Raw genomic sequence first — 25,491 nt, 5'->3', positions numbered from 1 at the left:
TTTTGAAAAGACTAAGACTAAGAATTTTATATCGGATAAATATGTATTTTTAATATATTAATTCTGATTTAATCAAGATAAGTACGGATATTTTACTAACCCAATTTGATTGGAAGTCGCATTCCATACAGATCTGATTTTTTGAAAAGCATTGCGCAACAATGGAATTATCGCACAACGATGCAAATATCGCAACGCGATGAAACCTGTTTTACTCCGAGTCGGAATGTGACTCTTTTATGATCTTTTCGGTCGTTTTTTTTTCTCTATAATTAATTAAGGGATGATTTCCTCCATTTTTATTCACCAATAATCATCATCTCTTTTTCTCTCTAAGCTGAAGCTTAGAGCATGAATATCAAGGAGGATGACTTTATCCTCTCATTCATTCTCTCTCCTTACCCTATTTTGACACATCATACTCTCTTTCATCCACCTCATTCCCCACTATCTCTTTCCTCTCTTTCATCCTCATCCATTTATTTTTTTCACATCAAAGGGTATCCTCTTGATATATTTTATATTATAAATATGACCCCACCATCAAATTTAATCTTTGTGAAAGATTATTTGTTATTGATTTCTGTAATGATAAGGTCTAATAATAATAATAATAATAATAATTAATATTCGATAATTAGCATACATAATAATAATTACCATACTTTACCAACATTTTGATACAATAACACATGGAATTAGGAATAAAAACACTAATTGATACACTAAAGTACAACAAATACATGAAATTAAAGACAAATAACTAATTATCCTCCTTTTTCCTTACCGATTACTAGTATGTCCAAATCTTGTCCACAAATGTTCTACCAAATCTTGTTTAAGTGACATATGAGTTTGTTTATCGTGGAGATTTTTTGGTGTTGCCATTAATGTGGTTAGATCAGGATTTTGGTAGCGCGGGGTTACGGTGAAAGTCGTTGCTCTTTTTTGAAGTTCCCGCTAAATACTCGGGTTGTTCAGTAGCAAACTCATTAGGATCCCAATAGTTAAGATAACTACCGCGCTCATCTTCCACGATCATATTGTGCATAATAATACACACCATAACAATTTTCCACAACATTTCGACACTCCATGCCAAAGGAGGTTGTCTTATAATGGCAAATCGAGCTTGCAACACTCTAAATGCACGTTCTACATCTTTTCTAATACTCTCTTGTTTGGTAGTAAATAATCGTTGTTTAGGGGTTTGCGGTGCAGGTATCGCATCTATAAATGTTGCCCATTTTGGGTAGATCCCATCTGTGAGATAATAACCCTGATTGTACGTATTTCCATTCACAGTGAACTGAAGTTGTGGAGCACGACCATTTAAAATGTCGTCAAAGACAGGTGAATGTTGAAGGACATTTATATCGTTGCACGATCCAAGTGTTCCAAAAAAGGCATGCCATATCCACAAATCCCAAGATGCAACAGTTTCTAAGATAACCATAGTCGTTTTTCCCCGCTGGACACTTTTTTCACTCCCAATGCATGTAGTCAATACTTCCCAACATACCGGGAAAACCTCTTTCCTCTCCTTCTCTTAGAAGACGATTCATATCTTCAGGGGTTGGTTTCCTCAAGTACTCTGCTGAGAATTCACGAATCACTCCGTCAACGAAGTGCGTGATACAATGCCTAGCTGTAGTTGCCCCAAGCTTAAGGTAATCGTCAACTTGATCAGCTGCGCACCCATATGCTAACATCCTTATAGCCGCTATGCACTTTTGTATTGCAGAAGCACCCAAATGCATACTAGCATCTGGTTGTTGCTGGAAAAATCGACCACTTTCACTTAGTTGATTCACTATCTTCATAAATAGAGGTTTCCGCATGCGAAACCTACGCCGAAACTTATCATCACCATACATTGGTTGGTCGCTGAAATAGTCAGCAACCAACTGATCATGTGCTGCTTCACGATTACGTGGTATAACTTCCCTCCATTTTCTCTGACGTGGAACATCTTCTTGTTGTTGTTGCATGGTGGTGTTAACCACATATCTCAATGCATCTTCTATGATTTGTTATTGCCAATTTTCCTCAATAAAATCAAGCAACATGTAGTCATAGATTTCATCACTAGAAGTGGAAGAATTTGAATTACTACTCATTTTAAAATTATTAATATGTAGTTGTAGTTGTGATAGTAGAAGTGTTGTAAGAGAAATAGGTCAATTTATAGGCAATTGAGATAAAAGTTACAAAAAAATAATTTGCAATCTGGTAAGATAAGATTTTTTACCAAAAGATATGACTTTCTAGCTGAAGATAAGATTTTTTAACAGTGGATAAGATTTTTAGCAGATAAAATGAGATTTTTAGCAGACGATAAGATTTTTAGCAGAGGGATAAGATCTTTGGTAGATAAGGTCAGATTTTGTGGTAGATAAGGTAAGATTTTTTGGCAGATAAAATGAGATTTTTTAATAGAGGATAAGATTTTTAGTAGAAGGATAAGATTTTTGGTAGATAAGATAAGATTTTGTTATAGATAAGAGTATTTAGCATAAATTTTTTTTCATGTAACTAACTTATATAAGCTTTACTTCGTAGAAAATTACATGCTTTTTTTTAATAGAAACATAATATTATTACTCTAACACATAATATTACAACATCTAATATCAAATAAAAATACAAACGATTAAAATTACTACTACATACGATTACATCCTAAGTATTACAACAACTCTTAAACATAATGTTGTTAGCTGAAACATAAACTCTTGATACAGAAACTAAAAGATGAAATAATTAATACATAAAAATAACTAGTACTTAACTAATATCTTTAAAAAAACCCGTTACTAAACTCCTCTCTAAGCTTCTTGTACATTTCGGCTTCAAATTCGTCGAGGACGGGTTTTTCCATCAATGAACGTAACATGCTGAATTTCATCTCCTCCTCCTTTAGCTTTTTCCTATCTTCGCTCCTTTTACTTATCAAGTTGATCATTCGTTCTCCTTGATCAAGCCGCTTATCACAAGTTTTGTCAAGAGTTGTGTTGAAAGCTTCAAGGTGTATCGATGTAGAAGAATTACTACCTTCTACAGCTAAACTCTTTGATTTTTTTATACCCAGAGGCCGCTTTCTTCCAGCACCCACACTTGGTGATTCTAGTTCGGATCGTTTCCCACTTCCCTTGCTCTCCAAAGGAAGTTGTTGGACCATATGTGGGTCCCATTTAGGAAAATTTTGCATTGTTTCAAAACAATGCATCAAAGTAAAGTGATTTCCATGATTGAGTTTTGCAAAATATTCATGGGCACAGGGGACAGTGTCTCCACCTGAGTTTCACTTTTCGGGTGTCGTAGGGTATAACTGTGCGCCATAACCCATTTTGAAACCCATTTGTTGATAAAATCCCAACGTTGTTGCATGGACTTAATGGTCCGTTCTTTTATCTCTTCAAGGTTCTCTACCCGAGCTTTCCAATTGCATCCCATAAACCGGCTTTAGTTCGTTTTGTATTTATGGTAACGTTCCCACCGGCATTGATGTAGCCTGAAACAAGCGCCTTATCCTCAGCTATACTCCATGCACTAGCTTTTTTATCATTGGGGTCTTCAGTAATGTCAACAACATCATCATCGAGATCTTCTAGATGTTGCGCTTCCCGCACATCTTCTGTTAGAGAAGCAGTGCTACTAACATTTACTCCTGGAGATTGATCCATGGGTTGGGTAAAATGTAGGGACATGGGAAATAATGGGACATTTTGTGAAGATGAACCCCCATGAAATTGGTGAGGAATTTGAGATGCATAATTCGGGTTTATAGGTCTTTGGTGGCTACCAAACCATTGCAAAGAAGCTTGAAATTGTGGATTATTGAATATATTTGGATCAAAAGGGGGAGTGTTTGAATTGTATTGAGGATTTGAAAATTAATATTTCTTCCATAATTATGATTATTTTCATCCATTACAAAAGAAAATTATAAAAAGAGAGGAAAAAGAGGAAGGAGTGAAAAAAGGTAAAAAAATTAAAGTGCATAAAAAATGGCCAAAATTAGGTTCATTTTATAGAGAAAAAAAAATAAAGCCGTTGGTGAATTCAGTTTTTTAAAATGAGTCACCGTTTTTGATTAATTACCGTTATAAATTTTTTGAGCTAGTAAAATTATGTAACAAAAAAAACAAATAAAAGGTAGACACTTGTCAAGCAATAGGAGGCCAAATTAAAATTCTAGCCGTTACACTTGCTTTTGCTATTTTGATGTTGCTGTCGTATGTCAGTAACTTTTCATTTTTCTTTTTTTTTTCTTTTCAGCAAAACGTTGCCGTTTGTGAAATAAAATTGCTCAAACGGTGGGTTTTGGCTGATTTTCTTCATCCTCTTGGCACAAAGGACGAGGTGAATAATCCTCCACCAGATGAGGATGAATGAGAATCCTCTTCCCCTTGAGGATCCTCTACACTACCTAACATCAAAGAGGATTACTCCAAATCAGCAAAAGTACCATACAAAGAGGACATATATCCTCTTTGATAATCATGCTCTTATTCTTTTTCTCTCCCTCTTAATTTTTCTAAGCCTTTGCCGAAACACCTAGTCAAGCTCGAAGTTGCCTTCAACCTCGACGTGAAAGGTTGATAGGGTTTGGTCCCAACTCTATATTTAAATTATTATTTGATTTATTTGTTTGATTTAATTTTTCATTGAAGTTTACTACCGTGTGTATTCTTTTAATAGAAAGAGGTATGAGGCTTCAAAGTGAGTAATTCAATTACTTAATAATTCTTTTGATATAGAAATTATGCGTAGATTATTTTAATTCCTAGTATCATCACTACAAGAAAATGGGCTAAATCCATCGGAAATACTCAAAAAACCGTCGAAAAAGTGGTTTATGATGGTTTTCCGTCGGAAAAGTGTTGTCGGAAATTTGCACTTTTCCGACGTAAAAACCATCAGAAATCACATTTCCGATGGCTTTTAAAGACCATCGGAAAAAACCGATGGCTTAAACCATCGGAAATTTCCGACAGCTTTGTCATCGGAAATTTCCAATGGTATGCTAAACTATCATAGATTTTCGATGGCCTAGCCATTGGAAATGACAACAGAAATTCAAAAAAAAAAAAAATCCCCTCTGCCACCCTCTTCACCACCTACCTAAACCCTAAATCACTTCCCAGGACCTAGACGACTAGACCCATACCCTCCAAACTACACAGATTACCCACACTAAACCACCCCAGCACCACACCACTTTATCAAAACCCTCCCCATACCAACTTTGCCACCACCTCAACCCCACGCACACCTACACCAACAACCCCTAACTAAACCCGCCGCTACCACCACCAACCGCCGCTACAATTAACTAACCACCAAAAACATGCGAAAACATTTAAAAAAACAAAATTAAAACAAAAATGTAAAAAAATGAAAAAAAAAGGAAGATATAAAAAACAAATCTTCTTAATTGTAAGAAAAATGGGTTTACATGGTCAAATTAAGCCACGAAAACTCCAGATCTGGAATTTTCACGGTTGAATTTGGCCAAAAACCCAAAAAACTTAAACCCACCATAATTGCTTAAATTCTTGTAGACTAGTAGTGTTTGCTTTTCTTGTTGTGATGAAATCCAGTAATAGAGAAGAACGAAAAGAAAAGAAATGAAAAGAAGAGGAGATTGGCGCAGAAGTGGGAATGAGGAGATAGAGTGAAAAATTAGAGGAGTGAGAAAAGAAGAGAAGTGTGAAGAAGAAGAAGAAGGCAGAAGGGGGAAATGAGGAGAGAGAAAGGAAATGAGAGAGGGAGTGGGCGGTTGTGGCTCTTTAATACCCTTTAGGGTATTTTTTTTCTTCTATTTTATATTTTCCAATGGTTTTAAAAACCGTCGGAAATGGTTTTTCACCATCGAATATTTCCTATGGCTCTTAAAACCATCGGAAATTTCCGATGGCTTTTAAAACCATCGGAAAATGTCTAATTTCTGATGGTTTTTAAAATCATTAGAAATTTCCTATGCCTTAATCCATAGGAAAACCCATCGGAAATACACTTTTCGATGCTTATTAGTGCTGTCAGAAATTTCCAACGGCTTGATCCATCAGAATTTTTTTAAGCCATCGGAAATTTCTGATGGATTTTAAAACCATCGGAAATTAAGTATTTTTCGACGGTTTTCGATGGCCATCAGAATGATTCCATCGGAAATGTCGTGTTTTCTTGTATTACATGTTAGGATGCTTTTATTGATTTCTAGTATCATGTTTAGGATAAAGCTTTGATTTTTATTATTTAGCGGCATGCTAGGATTTGTTATTAATCTGTTTATTATCATGCCTAGGATCCTGCTAATATTATGCTTTGAGGATATATTTCATTTTGATGAAGATTTTTGTGTCAATATAATTATATGTTGCTTGATTATTCATGATATATTGTTATTGCTTGATTTTCTGAAAGTTTAAAGGAAATTTGTACTTGAAATCATGCTTAATAAGATAACTAATAATTTAATTAGGTTAATATGATTTTAATTCAAGTGATCACCAATAATAGATTTATTTGTGCATTAATAATCAACCAGTGTAGATTAAATATGCTTAGGATCAATTTATTGTATGTATGTTGATCGGAAAGCGCACAAGAATATCATAAGAATAAAGTAGAGGCCTATTTAGGGCAGGTTCAATCTCTTTTAGGTTGGATTTGTTCCATCATCCCCAAGCATTCAGTCATGGTTCCGGACCACTATAGAGTTAGCGATCTCTGTAATCGTGAATGGGGTGTAACCTTCACACCCATAGACAGTTTACAAGTTCCTAAAACTTGTTGGCGACTCTTTTGCTCTAGCTTCTTTTCCTTTGGACACCACCATGCTTGAATGCATGATCATAGTGGGGCTCAAAGTTGATGTTTGAAATATCCCCTATGGCGACCGCCTCAAACGGTCGCTGAAATTCATTGCGACCATTAACGATCATAACGTGGTCGTCGTGATTCATTTTCTCGCAAAAATACATTTTTACGAGTGATTGAAGTTCACAATAAATTTGCGACAATTTACTTTATTTTCAACGACCGGTATTGAAATGGTCGCAAATGTTATTAATTGCGACTGCCGACTGGCACAGTGACTGTTGCGAATATTAAACTTTGTCGCGACGACTATAGGCGGTCGCTAAATTTTTTTTTTTTAAAAAAAAACCAGAAATAAACGAAATCCAGTAGAAATCAAACCAAAATCAACCAAAAAAACCCAATATATTTCAAACAAATTTACAAACCAAAATCATACAAAAAATCAACCAAAAATTAAAACAACTTAAAAGGCATAAATCAAACCAAAATCAAACCAGAAACAAACCACAATAACCAAACCAAAAAAAGCAAAATTACGAACCACAAAAATCAAACCCAAAATTAAAAATTAACAAAAATCAGACCAAAATTTAAAACGAAAATGAAACCCAATATTAACAAAAATCAAACGCAATTAAAACAAAAAATCAAACAAAAAAAAATCGACTAAAAATTATACCCAAAAAATTAAACCCACAAAATTTGACCAAATAATACCTGACCACCCCTTTTATACCGTTTTTTTTACAAAAAAAAAACAAACCTTTTTGCGACCGCTAAAAGAGGACACAATATTGCGATCGATACTTAAACGGTCGCATTTTGTGAAATTTGTGATCACTTTTAGCCGTTGCAACTGGGTTATTTTTATTTTGAATTATTTTACCCACATATTTTATTTTGAAAATATTGACATATTGTTGCGACGGTTTCACTTGGTGAAAAAACAAAATTGGCACCGGTTCAAAACCCCTCAATGCCACCGGTTTTGAACCGGTGCCAATTAGTGGATGAAAAAGCCACCGGTTTGAACCGGTGGCAAAAGTCGGAATTGGCACCGGTTAACTGGTGCCATAAAAGCCCACAAAAAATTAGTTCAAAGTTTTTGGCACCGGTTAACCGGTGCCAAAAAGCCCAAAAAATCAAATTTTTTTTTTTGTCTTTTTTCACTTAAAAATTAAATTGACTAAAATAAATATGAATAACAAAATATAAATTGAATATCATTCAATATAATCAAAAATTTACAGTATATAATCAAAAAAATTACAATATAGATCTATAAAATTGATCAATTACAACATATAAATAAAAAAAACTACAATATAAATAAAAAAAAAAATTTACAACATCACAATCAAAAAACCCCATACAACATCTAAATCAATATTCTTGATTCTTGATTCTTCGATTATGTGCACTATTTTGGGCTTGCAAAGCAATAGTATACCTGCGCCTATTAAAACATCCAAAATAAATCGATTAAAATGAATTAGCTGCGAAAAAAATAAAAAAAACCCAGAAAATTAAAAAAAAATCGAATTTAAATCGATTAAAATAAAAAAAAATCGAATTAAAATCGATTAAAATAAAAAAAAAATCGATTAAAAAAAACAAAAATCGATTAATCCCTATCTTGCTCATGCATGTGTTCTTGGTGGATTAAACCAAAAAAATTTCGAAAAAACCCAGAAAAATCAATTAACATAAAGCCCAGAAAAATCAAAATTGAAATCGAAAAAAAAACCCCAGAAATCGAAAAAAAAAAACAAAATCGAAAAAAAAAATCAGAAATTGAAAAAAAAATCAGAAATTGAAAAAAAAAAATCAAAATAAAAAAAAAACAATCAAAATTGAAATCGAAAAAAAAACCCAAAAATCGACAAAAAAATAAATTTGAAATCGAAAAAAAAACCCAGAAAGGAGGAGGACGGTGTTGCATGTTAATGGTCTTCGAATGAAAGAAAGGAGGAGGACACCAGGGAGAAGGAGATGAGGGAGAAGGAAATCGAGAAAGAGAAATAGAAGGAGGAGAAGGAGATCGAGAAAGAGGAGGAGAGGAGGAGAGGAGAGAGAAACGGCTAAGAGAAATAATAGAGAATATGTTAGGGTTAGGGCTGTTAAATGGGCCGGTTTTTTTTAAAAAAATATTTAATGGCACCGGTTTGTTCAAACCGGTGGGCTTTATGTTTTTACCACCGGTTTGAAGTGAACCGGTGCCATATATCCTGGTTCAGCTTCCCACCAATTTTTAAGGCCATTTTTGCTACCGGTTTGGACTGAACCGGTGGCCATTAGGGGGTGCCTTTTTGATTTTTTCTACTAGTGTTTAATAGCTGAATCCCGGTCGCAAATCGGCAACCGATTTGAAAACGATCGCAATTTTACGACTGCATAAAAATCGGTCGCAAATTTAATATTTTGCGACCATTTTAATGATGGTCATAGAAAAACGGTCGCAATTTAACCGAATTTTTGTAGTGATTCCTATAGTGTGTGCAGTGATCGTTCCTGAGGTCTCTACTTTTGAGCTTTGGCATTGTCGATTGGGGCATCCGTCCGATAGAGTTCTCAAGTTAGTTCCTCCAGTTAAACAAAGTAGTAGTAATGCTAGAAAGAAATTAAATAAAGCTTGTGGTGTGTGTCCGCAAGCAAAATAAACTCGTAATAGTTTTCCTGTTAGCGATAGCAAAGCTAGTACAATTTTTGAGTTAATACATTGTGATTTATGGGGTCGGAATAGTATACCGTCCTCTAGTGGTGGACATTATTTTCTGACAATAGTGGATTATTTTTCTCATGCCATTTGGGTGTAGTTGTTGCATTCAAAAACTGAAGTTTATAAAGCTTTTCGTTCCTTTTTTACTATGATTGAGTGTCAATTTGATACAACTGTCAAGATTGTGAGAAGTAATAGTGGGACATAGTTTAAATGCATGTTTGATTATTTTGATGAGAATGGCATTATTTTTCAAACTTCTTGTGTTGTGGCACCCTAACAAAATGGTAGGGTTGAGCGAAAACACCAACAGATACTCAATGTTGGCTGTGCCTTGAAGTTTGAGGGTAATAACCGATTTCTTTTTAGGGAGAGTGTATTTTAGAGACTGTTAATTTAATTAATCGGACTCCTTTGGGATTGCTTCAAAATAAAAGCCCTTATGAGGTTCTCTGTGGTAAGGAACCTAGCTTTGATCATTTGTGAGTTTTTGGTTCACTTTGTTTTGCTCACAATCAAAAATCAAAAGGGCACAAATTTGCTCTAAGTAGAAGGAAATATGTGTTTGTAGGCTATCCTAATGGCAAGAAAGGGTGGAAGTTGTACGATCTTGATACGGGTGATATATTTGTTTCTCGTGATGTTAAATTTCATGAGAATGAATTTTCTTATGCGAATGAGATTGATGGCTCTTTAAGTGTTGCTAATCCAAATTGTGAGGGACATGATGAGGTCGATGTTGAATTTTTTGATGACATGGAGGTATTGCAAGCCCTTCTCCATGAAGATGTGGCTGCCACGGCTGTGTTGTGGTATGGAGCTAAGAGCCATGGCCAGCTCGTGGAACATACTTCCACGGCAACATCAACAAGCCACGGCCAGCCCGTGGAACCTACTGCCACAACCACAACAGCAAGCCACGGCTAGCCCGAGTCACAACCTGTTTCCATCGAGCTGCTGCCTCTAACCTCACAGCTGTGCAGCAGCCTCGACCTGCGCTAGATCAACCATCTACCAGTGGTGATACCACAGTTGAGTTGGGTCGCGGTTTAAGTACTAAAAGTCCCTCGGTTCTGCTGAAAAACTATCTAGTAAACAAGACATGGGAAATGGATAAATTACCATCTGGTAAAAGAGCTCTTGGTTGTCGATGGGTGTATAAAATCAAATATCATACTGATGGTTCTATTGAGAGTTTGAAGGCTTGTTTGGTTATTTTTGGTAATCATTAGATTGAAGGGATATACTTAGATCTGTCAATTCAGGTAAACGGGTTGGGTAAGTGTGGGTCGGGTCAACTTGAGTCGGGTCAATTCGAGTTAATGTCATAACCTATGCGAGTCGGGTTCATGTTGGGTCATGCTTGAGTCGGGTCACGTCGGGTCATACATCTTATAGGGTTTGGGTCGGGTTAATAACAGGTTAGGTTACATTCGGGTCGGGTGAATGATAGGTCGAGTTTAATTCTGGTTTTCATGGTTTAAAATGGGTTAGATTCATTCTCGGGTTCGAGTCCGGTTCGGTTCAGGTTAATAATTTAGGAGTTATAATCAGGTCGGGTCATTCTCGGGTTTAAGTCGAGTTATGTTCAAGTCAATAATTTGCGAGTTATATTCAGGTCAGGTAATTTCCAAAATGGGTCATTCTTGGATTCAAGTCGAGTCCGGTTCAAGTCAATAATTTAGGAGTTTGGTTCAAGTAAAGACAAAATACTTTCAATATTAACATAGAGTAGTTTTAGCCTTAGGAAGTTATGACTTTACAAGTAGATTACCTTATAGATAACATATATCTTTATTTAGCTAGTAAATATCTACAATAATAAAGATTTACAAAGTATAAAATAATAAGTCGAGTTTGGGTCAATAACAAGTCGTGTTGATTTTGGGTCGGGTTTGCAGCAGTTCAGGATGATCAATTTCGAGTCAGGTCAGTAATAGGTCGGGTTAAATTCGGGTCGGGTTAGGAACAGGTCGGGTTAGTAACATGTTGGGTTAAATTCGGGTTTTGACGGGTTAAAACAAGTTTGGGTCAATTTCGGTTCAGGTCGGGTTCGGTTCAGGTCAATAATTTACGGGTTATATTCGGGTCGGTTCATGTTCGGGTTCGGGTCTCAAATACTCGGGTTACCTCGGGTCTAGGGTTGGTTTAAAGTCGGGTCAGATCAGGTTCGGGTCACCATTTTTCCGTGTTCAGACAGGTCGGTTAATAATCGGGTTCGGGTCGGTATTTCGGGTCGGGTCAGCTTTTGACAGCTCTAGATATATTACAATGAGACATTTGCTCTAGTTGCAAAAATGGTTATTGTTCATGCTTTTTTAACTGTTGCTGAAGCTAAGAATTAGAAATTGCATCAAATGAATGTTCACAATGCCTTCTTACATGGTGACTTAGATGAGGAGGTTTATATGAAATTACATCTTGGATTTACGGTGGCAAAACCAGGAATGGTTTTTCACTTGAAGAAGTCTTGTATGGTCTTAAACAAGCCCCGAGATTCTGGTTTGCTAAGTTAGCTGCTTCCTTGAAGAAATATGGTTCCTTCAGTCTTATTCAGATTACTCCCTCTTTACTCTGACTCGTGGCAATATTCAACTTAATGTACTTCTGTATGTCAACGATCTAATTATCTCTGGTAATGATTCTTCCGTAATTATATCTTTTAACAATATTTGAGTGAATGTTTTCATATGAAGGATTTGGGGTTTTGAAGTAATTTCTTGGGGTTGAGGTGGCCCGAAGCCCCGAGGGTATCTATTTATGTCAACGTAAGTACACACTTGTCTTTCACTCTCCCTGATTTGGCTTACATCGTACACATCTTGGCATAATTTATGCAAGTCCCACGGCAAGACAAATGGGATACGACCATTCGAGTTGTGTGTTACTTGAAAGGGTGTTCGGGTCAAGGTATCCTACTTTGGGCTGATGGTTCTCTTTCCTTGTCCGGATGGTGTGATTCTAATTAGGCCAGTTGTCCTTTAACTAGGCGTTCTCTCACTGGTTGGCTCGTTTTTCTTGGTTTTTCTCCTGTGTCTTGGAAAACCAAGAAACAACATACCGTGTCTAAATCATCCGCAGAGGTCGAATATAGGTCTATAATAGCCATAACTTCATAGTTTAAATGGTTGAAATCACTACTTGATAGTTTATGAGTGGCGCACCCACGTGCGATGGAATTATTTTGTGACAGTAAGTCGGCTATACATATTGCTCAACATCCCGTGTTTCATTAATGTACTAATAAGAATATTGAGCTTGATTGTCATTATGTTAGGGATGCCATTCAAAAGGGGATTATATCTCATAGTCATGTTTCGACGGATGAGCAACTAGCAGATATTTTTACCAAGGTTTTAGGCAAGCGGAAATTTTGTACCTATTTCTCAAGTTGGGAATTTATGATCTCCGGCCATGCTCCAACTTTGGGGGGGGGGGGGGGAGGGGGGCTGGTTGGGCTATATATTGTGTATAGTTATGCTTTATGTAAATGAGTCTTAATTGGGCTTTAGGTTACATTATATTAGGTTGTAATATATATACTTTGTTGATTTGCAATACAAACTAAGGAAAACATTTACACAAAACTTGACAACATCTTTGTCTTTCGAGCTGCTTCAAGTTAAAAAAAAAAAGACCTATGTCAAGACTTATGACCATAGTACGAAAATGCGGTTTCGGTCGTGATCGCGGGAACAGTCGCGTGATTCGATAACGGAATTGTTGCGTTGATCGTGGATCGTATCACGATTGTCGCATAAGAATTAAAAAATATATTTAAGTTTTAAACTCTGTATTTTTACAACTGTTTTTCTCTTAAATTTTGAATCTCTTATATTTTTATACAGGTATACTACTATATTTCCCTTTTTACTACTATGTATTCTTATACCCCTCTTTATATTTTAAAAATAAAATCCTTTTTTTGAGTGTGGGGCCCTGGTACATTGAAAAAAAGTGAAGAGAAGGGGTGGGGGGTCACGTGGGATGTGAAATAAGAAAAAAGCGGAAGGAGAAGCAGTGGGGTCAAGTCAATTTGAAAAGAGGATAAAAAGTGATGTTTGATAACCAGCTGTACCCCACTTTATTTAAAAAGAACTCGACTTTTATGGAGAAGTCAAATCCCTCGCTGGAAAAAATGTCAAGAGAGCTTAAAACTTGGTGTTTTTTCTTCGGATATTCGCTGGTAACGTTTGATGCGGCTGAATTTCACTTTAAAACGGTCGTACCGGCCAAAATCGCGGAGTATTGTAAAGCAGTGTGCTGTATCGATAAATATCATAACAACAACTTTAAAATCCATTACGTCTCGGGCGATTCGCGACGTAACAACCGATTTTTTATACCATGCTCATGACACAAGGTATTAAAAATTAATGACTTGTAAACAAATAAGTTTTGGGTTCTTAAAAATAATTATTAAAAAAAATGTTTGGGTTTAATCTTATTGACAATCTAAGCGTTAATAAGTTCAAATAGATTTGGAAACACAAGTGAGAAACAATGCCCATCTCACAAATAGCCTCACCCAATAGTTTGTGATAAGAAATTATGTTTATGTTAAGTCTAGCTAATGAAATGTTAGAGTATCAAAAAAGATATCATTATGTATTACACAAATTCTTATATGTGGTTATGTGGCCAATCATCATGGGGGTTACTTCGTTAGTGTTATAGGGTTACTCGGTCAGTGTTACAGCGGTTACTTCGTTTGTCTTGTGGGGTGTACTCGATCAATATTATTACAGCCTTACCGGGGTTATTCGATCAGTGTTACAGGAGTCACTTTGTTCTTTTACAAGCGATCAGATAATGTGTCCAATCACACACAAAACGCTTTGTAAGTAGTATTAAAAAGAAAAAAAAAGTTTCAAGTGCAAGGTACTAAAAGGGTGTTTGTTTATGAAGATAAAAGGAGTGGGATAAGGATAACAGATGGGGATAGAAGAAATGTAGTGTTTATTTAGGGGGTTAGGGATAGGGATAAAAACACCCACTCATCCCTCCATTTCTATAACTTAGGGGGGGTGGTATAAAGGGAAGGGATAAAAAAAAGGGTTGAAAAACACCAAATTACCTTTACGAAGCGTTTGGCAAGTAGGAATGGAAATTTGGGAATTAGATGATAGGAATGGGATTGAGAATTTAAAGCAATTCCCATGTTTGGATAGTCATGAGATTAAGTTGGGATATTTACTAATATAGCCTTACTAATATTTTTTTCCTTTCTTATCATTAAGGGTAGATTTGTCTTTTTATAGTAAAAACAATCCCCCCCTCCAGTATTATTTTTTGGAAAATTTAACAACAAACCAACCTTTGCTCTGTTCTCCCAAAATGGACCAACGTTTAAATCTTCCCAAAATAAACACAAATTTGCATTTTTTTCCCATATTAAACCAAGTTGACTTATGACCTGAATAACCAGTCACTTTTTTTTTCATTTAATTATGTTTTTTATTGAACGATTTCCCTAGAAATTGTTTAAATCAAAATGAATTCCTATTTTTGGTCGTTTTAAAAACAAATTCCCTGAATAGTGTCCACGTAGGATTGGATTTTACCTTTAATTTTTTTTTTTTAGTGTATAGTGTCCACATAGGATTGGGTTTTACCTTTAATTTTTTATTTATTATTATTATTATTATTTTTTAATTTTTTTTGGTTCAGTGTAAAACCGCAATTGTTGATGGCGGTTTGCATATATAATTGTAATTGATGGTAGCGGTTTTATATTTTACAACCGTAATTGATGGTAGCGGTTTTATATTTTACAACCGCAATTGTTGGTAGCGGTTGTATTTGTAAAACCATAATCAGTATTAGCGGTTCTTACTGCAACTTTTTTCACTTTTTGACAGTCCCACTTCCCACTTATATAATATCTTCCAAACCTGAAAGCATAATGATGTAGCAAGCTATTAACCAATAAAAAAAAAAAATAATAATAATAATAAGGAATTGGGATGAATAAGGCATAATGCCATTAGTAGCCAACTGTACCAAACCAATTGAAAATGCAATACACCTTGACAAAAATTCTCAAAAGTAGACCAATTAAGAAATCAAATTTCATTTACTCAAAAAAAAAAAAAAAAAAAAAAAAAAAAAAAAAATCAAATTTCATACTAAAAACCGCCAATATTGATTGTGATTTTAATGATAAAACCGCCAATATAAACTGTTATTGCCAATAGCGGTTTTACTTATTAAAAAATGTTTGAAAAAAGTAGTGACCCAATTCTACGTGGACACTATTTAGAGAATTTGTTTTTAAAATGACCTAAAGTAGGAATTAATTTTGATTTAAACAATTAAACAATTTCTAGGAAAATCGTTCTTTTTTATTTAAAAAATTAACAAAAAAAAAAAAAAAACTCTGACCACCGTTAGCCCTCCTCCCCTAACCACTGCCACTGCCACCCACTCCCCCTCACCCTTCCAACCGACGCCCAACCCACCCCAGGTGCCTACGACCCCACTCCCTCTCTTTCGGCCTTTCCTCCCCTTCTCCTAACCAAAATAGCTAAAACCACCCTAAATGGGTGTTTTGCGATTTTCTATGTTTTGTGATGTCAGGGAAGTGTAGCGGTGATGCGGGCATATATGGTGGCCGGATTTTTGCAGTGGTGAGGGTGAAGTGCAGCCTTTGCCGGCTGTTTCTGGTGATTTCGATGCCCGAGATTGTTGTTGTTGTTGGACAGGGTGATTCCGGTGATGTTGAGTTCGAGGCAACTCGTATGAGTTAACTCGAATTTGTCATGGTTATCATGGGTCGATTGTTGGATTTGATCTTGGTTGATCGGATTTCTGCGGAGGAGAGAGAAAATAGGGTCAAGAAGAAGGCAACGGTGGTGATGCGATGGCGCGCCATTGATGTTTTCTGGGTAGAATGAGATCCGATTAGAGGAGATCGGATCAGAAAAAGGGAATCAGTTTTTTATCTTGGTTGATTGGTTTTTGTCGGATTTGATCTTGGTCGATTTTAGTGTGTTGAGGTGCTGCTTGCGTTTGAGCGTCGGCCGCCGGCAGGCCAGGGAGAGGTGGCTAGTGGGGAGTGGGGCTGGCAGTGGTGGGGAAAGGAAGGGTGTTTTTTTATTTTTTAAAAAAAAAATTATTTGATTTTAAACATGAATATAAATAATTTGTTAATTATCAAAAAAAAATTAACCTATGAGGACATGACCTGTGGATTGCAACTTGGTATAAGAGGTCAAATGAGCTACTTGGTTTACTACGGGAGAAAAAATGCAAACTTGTGTTTATTTTGAGAAGATTTAAAGGTTGGTCCATTTTGAGAGAATGGGGCAAAGTTTGATTTATTGTTGTTAAGTTTTCCTTTTTTTTTTTGGGGCATAAAATCCCATTCCCACCCAAACTCCGTCCTACCAAATGCCCCTTAATGAAATTGAAAGGGTAAGGAAAAATGGTAGAAGTGGCGGGTCAGATGCGGAGGATGGTAACTCTACGCTCATACCCGCCTAAAAATCTTATACCCATCCATGCACCACCACTCATAGCGGGTACAATATCCACATCCATACCCACCTCGACAGATACAAGTTAATATACATTTCACCCCACCACCCATTTAGATATCCATACCCACCTCAAACCCGCCGCCCGCCGTATACCCGCCTCATACCTACTACCATAATGACATGTTATATGACAATAATATGAAGCATTATCATTTTTAATAAACCTCTTTTTTCATGCACTTGGCGAAATTCATACGACTCTAATATTGTTAATATAATATTTTATGTTTATTATACAAAAAGTAGTATAAGGCGGAATAAGATGGGTGATGGGACAAGGCGAGAATAGGTTAGATTTACTCTAAATTCATACTAGCCCCACCACCCATGGCGAGTACATTTTTATTTACACCCATCCCCGCCCCATCACCGGCCAAACCTCCCTCCATCCTCGCCCCATTGAGGCTGGGATAGGGTGGGTCCCCATTTGACCTGATTCACTGCCATTCCTAATAGAAGTTAATAAGGGTAATTTTATAATTTTATTACTTATCCCTAATTTATTTCTCATACTTACCAAACGTGGGATAAAAATTATTTATTTTTGTCCTACCTTTCAATTTTCATCTTTATCCTCCGTCATTATCCCTTTTATTTCTATCCCTCCAATCAAACACCTTGTAAATGGCTCTAGCAGCAAAACTAAACGCCAGGATATCTAGATTAGTGCCCTTTATTTAGGTTTTTTTTTTTTTTTTTTTTTTTTTTTTTTTTTTTTTTTTTTTTGGGGGGGGGGGGGTGGGGGGGGGGGGGGGGTTTAATTAAAAAAAAAAAAAAAAAAAAAAAAAAGAAAAACTAGTAATTAACTTTTTGTGGTATGAAGTATAAACCCACTCACAATAATTTTGCCTATATCAACATCTCCATCAACAACAAACATAAAACACTTAACAAAATTTCCAAACTACAAGTCTAAAATATCATTCTCATTCGGTGGAGTTTCAAGTCTGGTAACACTCTCTCTCATCATTCATCACTGAAACACATCCAATTTTCTAGAGAAAGAAAATCATGGGAAAAGAAGAAGCTTTGAAGTTTGACAAATGGGGATATCCAGTCAATACTACTTCTAATCACTGTATTTCTGCCATTAATGATTTCTATGACCAGGTTTTCTTCAATTGCTTAATCCCTTTCTTTTTTGGGGATTAATTTTTGAATTAATTGTTATTTAATTGTTGTATCCGCGAGGATAAATGATGTAAACGGGATTTGATCACGTGACGTTGTGAAGTTAATTAATGAATTGGGTTATGTTTAATTTGATTGAAGGTGTTGAATTATGGGAGAAAGAGGTCAATCATATTGGATGCTCCAGTTCATGATGAAAGCTGTGTTTTAGGGAATACCTTGGCTGCACATTTCTCTTTCTCTAGTCACCCTTCTGAAGCTCTTTCATTTCTTCAATCTGCCAAGTCCCACTATGTAAGTATTTTAAATAAAAAAAAAAAATAGAAATTTTGATACTCTAATAATTAATTTTTGAATTAATTGCTAATTGTTGGGATTTAACTGATAGTTGTGATTTTTAATTTGTTGGGGTTTATGATGCAGGATGAAGCAACAGATTATGAGAAAGCAGTGTTTGATGCCGTTTCTTGTATAATTTCTGATGATATGGATGATGATGTAGCACTAGAGTTCCATTTTAAGGTTTGATTTTATTTACTGATTCTTTAGAAATTTGTTTAAATAACGTTACTTTGTTTAACAATTGATCATGTCCTGTTTTTGGATTTTGTTTTTATTCGTTACATTTTGGAGTGGTCCTATGAAGGCTATGATGTTTAGTTTACTAAATTATACTTAGATTATTTTGTTGAGATTTATTAGTTTTGGCATTAATTAACCCGGGAGAAGGAAAATAGATTCTTAATTGCGAAAATCTGTCTTCAATCCTTAATATCTTTGATTGTTTTATTGTTCAAAACTATTAAAATTATGTGGTTTAAAAATATATTTATCAAGATGAATCCAATCAGATCCAACATAACTATGATTTTATTATGAAGTTTGTATAAATAGCACACAATGGTGAAAATGACTGGATAATTAGTGTGTAAAGTCTAATGGAATAACTAGTAAAACGGAAAGATTATATGATTTCATCTTTGTTAAACAGATAGTGTTGATATGACTTTTGAGTTGGGGCTAAAGATTGAATACAGTTGCTCATTAGTGCTTCCAAGCTAGCTAGATCAAGGCCTTAGCAAGGGTTAGTATCATTGTAGGAATGGAGGCAAGTTATGTAAAGCAAAGTGTATCACGACTTTGGAATATGTGATATCTGAATTATAATTAGTACTTGTATGATTTAGCAGCATAAACATCTTGAGATTTTAGTTTTTGTAAAAATCAGATGATTAGTTATTCCTGAGCTGTCTTTGCATATTTTTGGTTGACAGTTATTAAGGGATTTCCCAAAGGATCTATCCTCCTTGAAGAGGGCTCAAGTACTTTGCTTCTACGTGGGGCTGCCTAATCCTTCTCTTGATCTAGTGCAGCAGGTTCTCTTTCTAACAAACATTAATACATTAGAGTCTCTCTGGTGTTTCTGATCAAACAAAACACGGGATTACTCTACTTGTATACCTGAACCTGTGATTGACTTCGAAACTTTGCTACTGATTTCGTTGATTCATTTAGGTACTACCCGAGAATGAAGAGGAAGCTTACATTCATGGCATGCTTTCTTTTCCTCTGTTGGAGCTCGGACAGATGGAGGAAGCTGAAAGAGCTGCTAGAAAGGCACTTAAGATCAACAAGCAAGATGTTTGGGCACAACATTGCGTGAGTCAAACCTTTTAGCACCTTTTTTCAGAAATTTTAAAGTACCTTTACTTCAGTATGTCATCTGTACTTGACTCTTTTATCAATTTCCATTTTACTGTTAGGCCTAATCTAGTCGAAGCCTCAGCATAATGGTACTGGATCTATACCCTTTTCTCTTCAATTGGGTTCAATTCTCTGTCTTTTCATTCCTGTAAGGCCATAGACCATATTATGGCTTAGTAGCAAGTGGCTTGGTGTATGAGGAACTTGATTTTGCATTTGTGCCAATCTGAATTTGTTGTCGGATACAATTTTTTGTGTGCTGTGTGTATCATGGTGATGGAACATCAGCTAACACATTCTGTCAATGCAGCTGTGCCATGTTCTTCAACATGAATGTCGTTTCGCTGAAGCTGTACAGTTCATGGAAGATTGCTCGCCTTCATGGAGTTCCTGTTCGTCATTCATGTATGAATTTTGTTAGTATTGCAATCTCCTTCATGAGTATATCCTGTCAATGCTACTTTGTACATCTGATTTTATAATACAAAGTATTGGATAACTTTGCTTTGTCATTCTGTGCTAAGGACTAGTTATTGGCCCCCAGGTACACACATAATTGGTGGCACGTTGCTCTTTGTTACTTGGAAGGTCATTCTCCGTTAGCAAAGGTCTTAGATGTGTATGACCATTGTCTCATGAGGGAAATAGATAGAACTGATGCGACACGCCCAGAGGTTTAATAATTTTCCCTTATGTTACATGACACTTGTACATATATATGTTCCAAGCTCTTATTTTCCCAACATGTTTTTTTTTTTTTTTTAATTTTTTTTTAATAATTTTTTTTTTCTTTTCGGGTTTCAGGTCTATTTAAATGCATTGGGATTACTATTGAGATTACATATACGAGGTCAGATAACTCTATTTGAGGATCGTTTGAAGAATTTAGCTGAACTTTTGACTGATAAAGTGAGTAAAGTGATCAATTTTCTGCAGTGTATTTTCAAAGCCTTATACAATTATACTACCTCCGATTTTTATTAGTTGCAACTTTGGGGTATTATTTGTGAGATATAAAATATTTCAAAGTTGCAACTAAAAAAAATCGGAGGTAGTAGCAGTTTGAAATATTTTTGAGGTGTTGGACTTGTAGATTTGTATTGCACAACGTTTTAATGCCTCATATGGCAAGGTTTTTGGAATTTCTTTATTACAAACTAATACTCCATATAATGTCTCCGGTTACTTGTCGTTTCAAAACAACTTGTCAAAACTTTTTGCAACTACCTTCTTAATAAAGTCTCTTTCTTTTATGACATTATCTAAAGAAACTACTTGGAAATGTTTTATTCTTAGACTTAGTGTCGTGCTTATGGTATATTCAGAAGAGAATTAGAGTAACTAATACTTGCTGTTTCTTGGTTGTGTTAGTCGCTTTGGTACTTGGAATGGCAGCTTGATTTGTTCATATTATGGGCTTTAACAAATACGGATAAGCTTCCTGCGGCACAAGAGTTGCTTAAAGGCTTGAAGCTCAGGTCAGAAATTTGGAAATTTTTTCCTTTCTTCGTGCATTGTGTTGAATATATGGAGACTTGACTTACATTTTATTTTTATGTAGAGTGTCAAATATGAGCGATAAGAAGCAGCAGCAGTTTCAAAGAGGGCTATGTGTATGTCAATTGTTATTTTGGGATTCAAGGGATTCAATCATTATTTATGTACATTTTTTCTAATTAGATTCTTATTTCAATGTTTGTTCAGCTTGCCGAAACTATATATGAGTATGGTAGAGGTAATGACGAACGTGCCCTACAGCTCCTGGGTTCAGATTTTGATGCATGTGATTATAAGGTAATTTACAGCCTATTACTTGGTCCAATTATTCAGAACATTCTCTAGTGCTCACCATACCAATTCAAGGCCTGAGGATATTATAGTACTAAATTGCTAAGTACTATATGCTATTGGCTTCATATTACTGAAATGAAATAATGCCTCATGTCTCCAAGGCAATAGGAGCATCCGATGAGCAAATTGATGTGTTTAATGAAGTTTGGTATATCTTGCTACTGAATACTGGGAAAGCTACGAAAGGTATGACTTTGATGCTAAGAACATTTGGCTGCTTCCATAGTGGATTATTGACTTGCTGCCTTTTAATTTGTGTGATGTTTAATGTAGTGATAGAAGCAATTGAGAAACGACTTAAGACTAGGGATGGTGTGCCCTTTTTATGGCGTCTATTGGTATGGCTTCGTATCTTCCTTCAAAAATTGTTTATTGTGGCAAGGAATTGCTATTTGAAATGTTTGCTATACTTGTATTTCAGGAGAAAGGATACTCAATGATGGGCCGGGAGGAAGCTGTGAAAGCAGCTGATAAGGCAAACCATCTGGAGAGGATATATTTTCAATAGCTGTATTCATGTACTATGTATTTAGTTAAACAAGGGGATGCATCCCCTTCAAAGAATGCATAGAGTGCATATTGATATGAAGGTGTAAAATAGTGAATAAAAGTGGTTGTAAGAAACATGTAAAGATCGAACAGGCCATTTTAGACATCAAGGGTGAACAATTGACATCGTTGTTGCACCAATGATCCATACCGTGCTTTGAATAAAGACATAATTGGCTTAAAATTTGCAGGTTTAATACATCTCATTGCTGTACTCATTTTGTGTTTTCAAGCTAGTCAGGCTGTTACTGGGGTTCTCAACAATGACAAATCACAGCAAAGTTGTATTTAATTTACCGAAGAGGACTTCAAGTTTGGTCTATGGCATTGGTCTTCAAGTATTTAGGTATAGTTTGGCCACTATCTGTGGAGAAAGAGGCAGATAGCTAAACCCAAGAGGTCAAGAGTCGGAAAAGCTATCAAAAAATTTCCAAGCAAGTAAAAGATGGTGAGGTTCTTTTGGGGGTTGCAAGCTCATCCGACGATGGTGGTCTTGATTGTTTCGATTTCCCACCAATGCTATGACTACGAATTTCGGGTAATATAAGATCTATAACAAAAGCAAAAGGTTGGCCATGATTAATTTTGTGCTTTGTTGAAAAATAGAACAAATCAAGTGCCCAATCTTAAAATTTAGCAACAACCTTTCCATTTTATCATATCAAATACACTTGAATTGGTGATAATGATGATGTAATATAATACAAAGTGGCATCATACAAATATCCAACCTAATTATCTCATCCCTTTTCCCATCATAACAATTATAAGATTGATCACAAAACCCTCCAAAAACCCCCCAACAAAGTCATTAAGGATGTGATCTAGTATAGTGGTACAAAATTACAGAAGAAGAGTTTTAACATCCAAAACCCATTAAGACCATTACACAACCCTCCCAATCTCACCCCTCGGCCGCTGCAGGGACCACCACAACGCTAGAATTAGAAACTCTAACCCCACGGATACGGCTCCAAATTCGCCGCAACTCCGCCACCACTTCCCGTGCATCAGGCCGATCATCTTTATCATCGGCCACACACCGGAACGCTAGCTCAGCAACTGCCGCAACACTCTCAACCACGGCAGGCCCTTCGGCCGCCAATGTGGGATCTACCACTTGGTCCAACAACCCAATTTGAATCCTAGCTACTACCATATCCACCAACCCCACCTCCCTTTTTTCTCTCCTTAGGTCAACCGCCTTCAACCCAGTAATCAGTTCCAAAAGCACAACCCCAAAACTAAACACATCACTCTTCTCGGTTAACCGAAACGACTTATGATAATCCGGGTCTAAATAACCCGGAGTACCCTGCGGTCCAGTCCACACACAACCCGAAGATGATCCGGGTAATTCCCCGGATAAATTCTTCTCCGGACACACCAACAACCTAGACAAACCAAAATCCCCAACTCGAACCCGCATATACTGATCAACAAATATATTGGTAGCAGTAATATCGCGGTGAACCACAGCCGGTTGGACCGTAAAATGGAGGTACTCAATCGCAATGGCAATCTGCAATGCAATATCAACCCGTGTCGGCCAACTCAACGAACCGGATATCTTCCGATTCGGACCATGTAAATGATCAGCTAATGTACCATTAGGAATGTAATCATACACCAATAATAAACCACGTGGATCACTACAATACCCATGAAGTTTAACTAAATTCGGATGCTCAATTGATGATAGTATCAAGATTTCATTACAAAACGACTTCGTTGGGACGGCTTTACCACCGTGTCGATGCAAGTACTTCACAGCTACAGTCCGACCGTCGAAAAGCTTCCCTAAAAACACCGACCCGAACCCACCATCTCCAATCTTCCTATTCAGGTCGAACCCGTTGGTGGAAGATTCGAGCTCCTCGTAAGTGAAAACCGGCGGAAGGAGCGAGGCGGACCGATGATTGTGTAGAAAAACTGTCATCGGATCCTCCAACATTGCTCCATTATTACCACCACTATTGCCTCCTAAACGCCCGTTTCGAAGCGCGAACAACGAAACCCCAACAAAGCAAAGCAAACACATTAGCACAACCGCGGATGTAAACTCTGCAATATGCTTCTTGTGCTGAACCCACAAAGAAGGAGGAGGGAGGATGCTTTCGTGAAGACACAAGAACTCTCTATTCGGGTCGGATGAATTGAACCCGCAAACCCCATTTCGATTCAACCGGCAATCATTGCACTTGTTGAAGAACTCATCATGGATCAGCTCAAACTCCACTTGAATCCCGTACTTTAGAAATTTATCCAAAAATCCGATAACATCGTTTTGACACCCCTGTTCGGTTGCGGGCCGAGAGGACGGACCGCAACCGGGGGTAAGCCGAAGCGGGTGTTTGATCAACGAGCAATGCCAAGGACAGAGCTCACAATCAGGCAAAGAGAGAGTAGGACATGGTTTGAGAATAGAAAGACGAGAGCAGGAAGTATCAGTGATTTTGAAAGGGGTGTTAGTTAGATTAATGGGGTGAGGAGGGATAGAAGAGGAGAGAGAAGAGCAGGTGTTGTGAGGGGAGGAGAGAGAAAGAGGAGAGAGAAGGAGGAGAGAGGAAAAAGGGTCATAGTTGAGGAGAGAGAAAGAGAGGTTGTTGATGATGAGATAAGAAGAAGTGTTGGGAGAGCAGTGAAGGTGGAAGTCAGGGTGGCCGCAGCCGGGAGTGGTGGAGAATGGGTATGGTGGTGTGGTGTTGAACGGCGGACAGTGCGGTGATTGCGCGGTGGTTGTGCAGGTGTGGTTGTAGTGGTGATGATGGGGGTTAAACTCGGCTGATGAAAATGGTAATAAGAAAAGGAAGATGAAGAAAGGAGGCATGGAGTAATGTGGGCATGAAATGGAAGGAAAGAGATCTAATCTCAATTTACAGAAGAAGGGAGTGAAGAGTGGTTTTGAGGAGAGAGAAAGAGTCACGTGAACAAAGATTTTAAAAAAGGAAAGGAGAGAGAAAGAGAGAGAAGAGGGAACACAAATGTTGAAAACGGAGGGATTTTACTTTTCTTCTACGGAGAAATGAGAAAAAGAGAAGGGGATGTTGCCTTTTGGTGTCGTAGTCTTTGTTTATTGTTTTGGTTAGGTTTCCCTAGGATCAAAGGTACACTCGAATTTTGTGACTATCAAGTCTGGATCCATAGAGTATCATTTTCATTTCATAC

The 25,491-nt window shown here is 36.6% G+C and overlaps 3 protein-coding genes and 1 pseudogene across 3 annotated transcripts; 1 reads left to right on the top strand and 3 right to left on the bottom strand.

Moving 5' to 3' along the window:
* Positions 1-901: 901 nt before the first annotated feature.
* LOC145565351 (uncharacterized) lies at positions 902-1,456 on the bottom strand. The gene has a single exon (XM_081625388.1). It carries the CDS (start codon positions 1,454-1,456, stop codon positions 902-904), a length of 555 nt encoding a protein of 184 aa, XP_081481514.1.
* Positions 1,457-1,484: 28 nt separating this feature from the next.
* LOC145565350 (uncharacterized) lies at positions 1,485-1,991 on the bottom strand. Its single transcript, XM_081625387.1, has one exon. The coding sequence runs from the start codon at positions 1,989-1,991 to the stop codon at positions 1,485-1,487; it is 507 nt and encodes a 168-aa protein (XP_081481513.1).
* Positions 1,992-17,947: 15,956 nt separating this feature from the next.
* On the top strand, positions 17,948-22,506 carry LOC145564062 (uncharacterized). The gene is made up of 14 exons (XM_081624414.1): positions 17,948-18,198; positions 18,361-18,513; positions 18,643-18,741; positions 19,494-19,595; positions 19,735-19,878; positions 20,234-20,328; positions 20,468-20,597; positions 20,728-20,832; positions 21,295-21,401; positions 21,485-21,536; positions 21,628-21,717; positions 21,876-21,960; positions 22,048-22,112; positions 22,196-22,506. The coding sequence occupies exons 1-14, from the start codon at positions 18,100-18,102 to the stop codon at positions 22,280-22,282; spliced, it is 1,413 nt and encodes a 470-aa protein (XP_081480540.1). The 5' UTR covers positions 17,948-18,099; the 3' UTR covers positions 22,283-22,506.
* A 467-nt stretch (positions 22,507-22,973) lies between these two features.
* LOC145564061 (LEAF RUST 10 DISEASE-RESISTANCE LOCUS RECEPTOR-LIKE PROTEIN KINASE-like 1.5 pseudogene) lies at positions 22,974-25,240 on the bottom strand (annotated as a pseudogene).
* Positions 25,241-25,491: the final 251 nt, after the last annotated feature.

This window comes from Chenopodium album, chromosome 10 (genome assembly GCF_948465745.1).
Source record: "Chenopodium album chromosome 10, dcCheAlbu1.1, whole genome shotgun sequence".
Lineage (NCBI taxonomy): Eukaryota > Viridiplantae > Streptophyta > Magnoliopsida > Caryophyllales > Amaranthaceae > Chenopodium > Chenopodium album.
The sequence above is the reverse complement of the archived record's forward strand: the minus strand, read 5'-3'. Positions and strand labels throughout refer to the sequence as shown.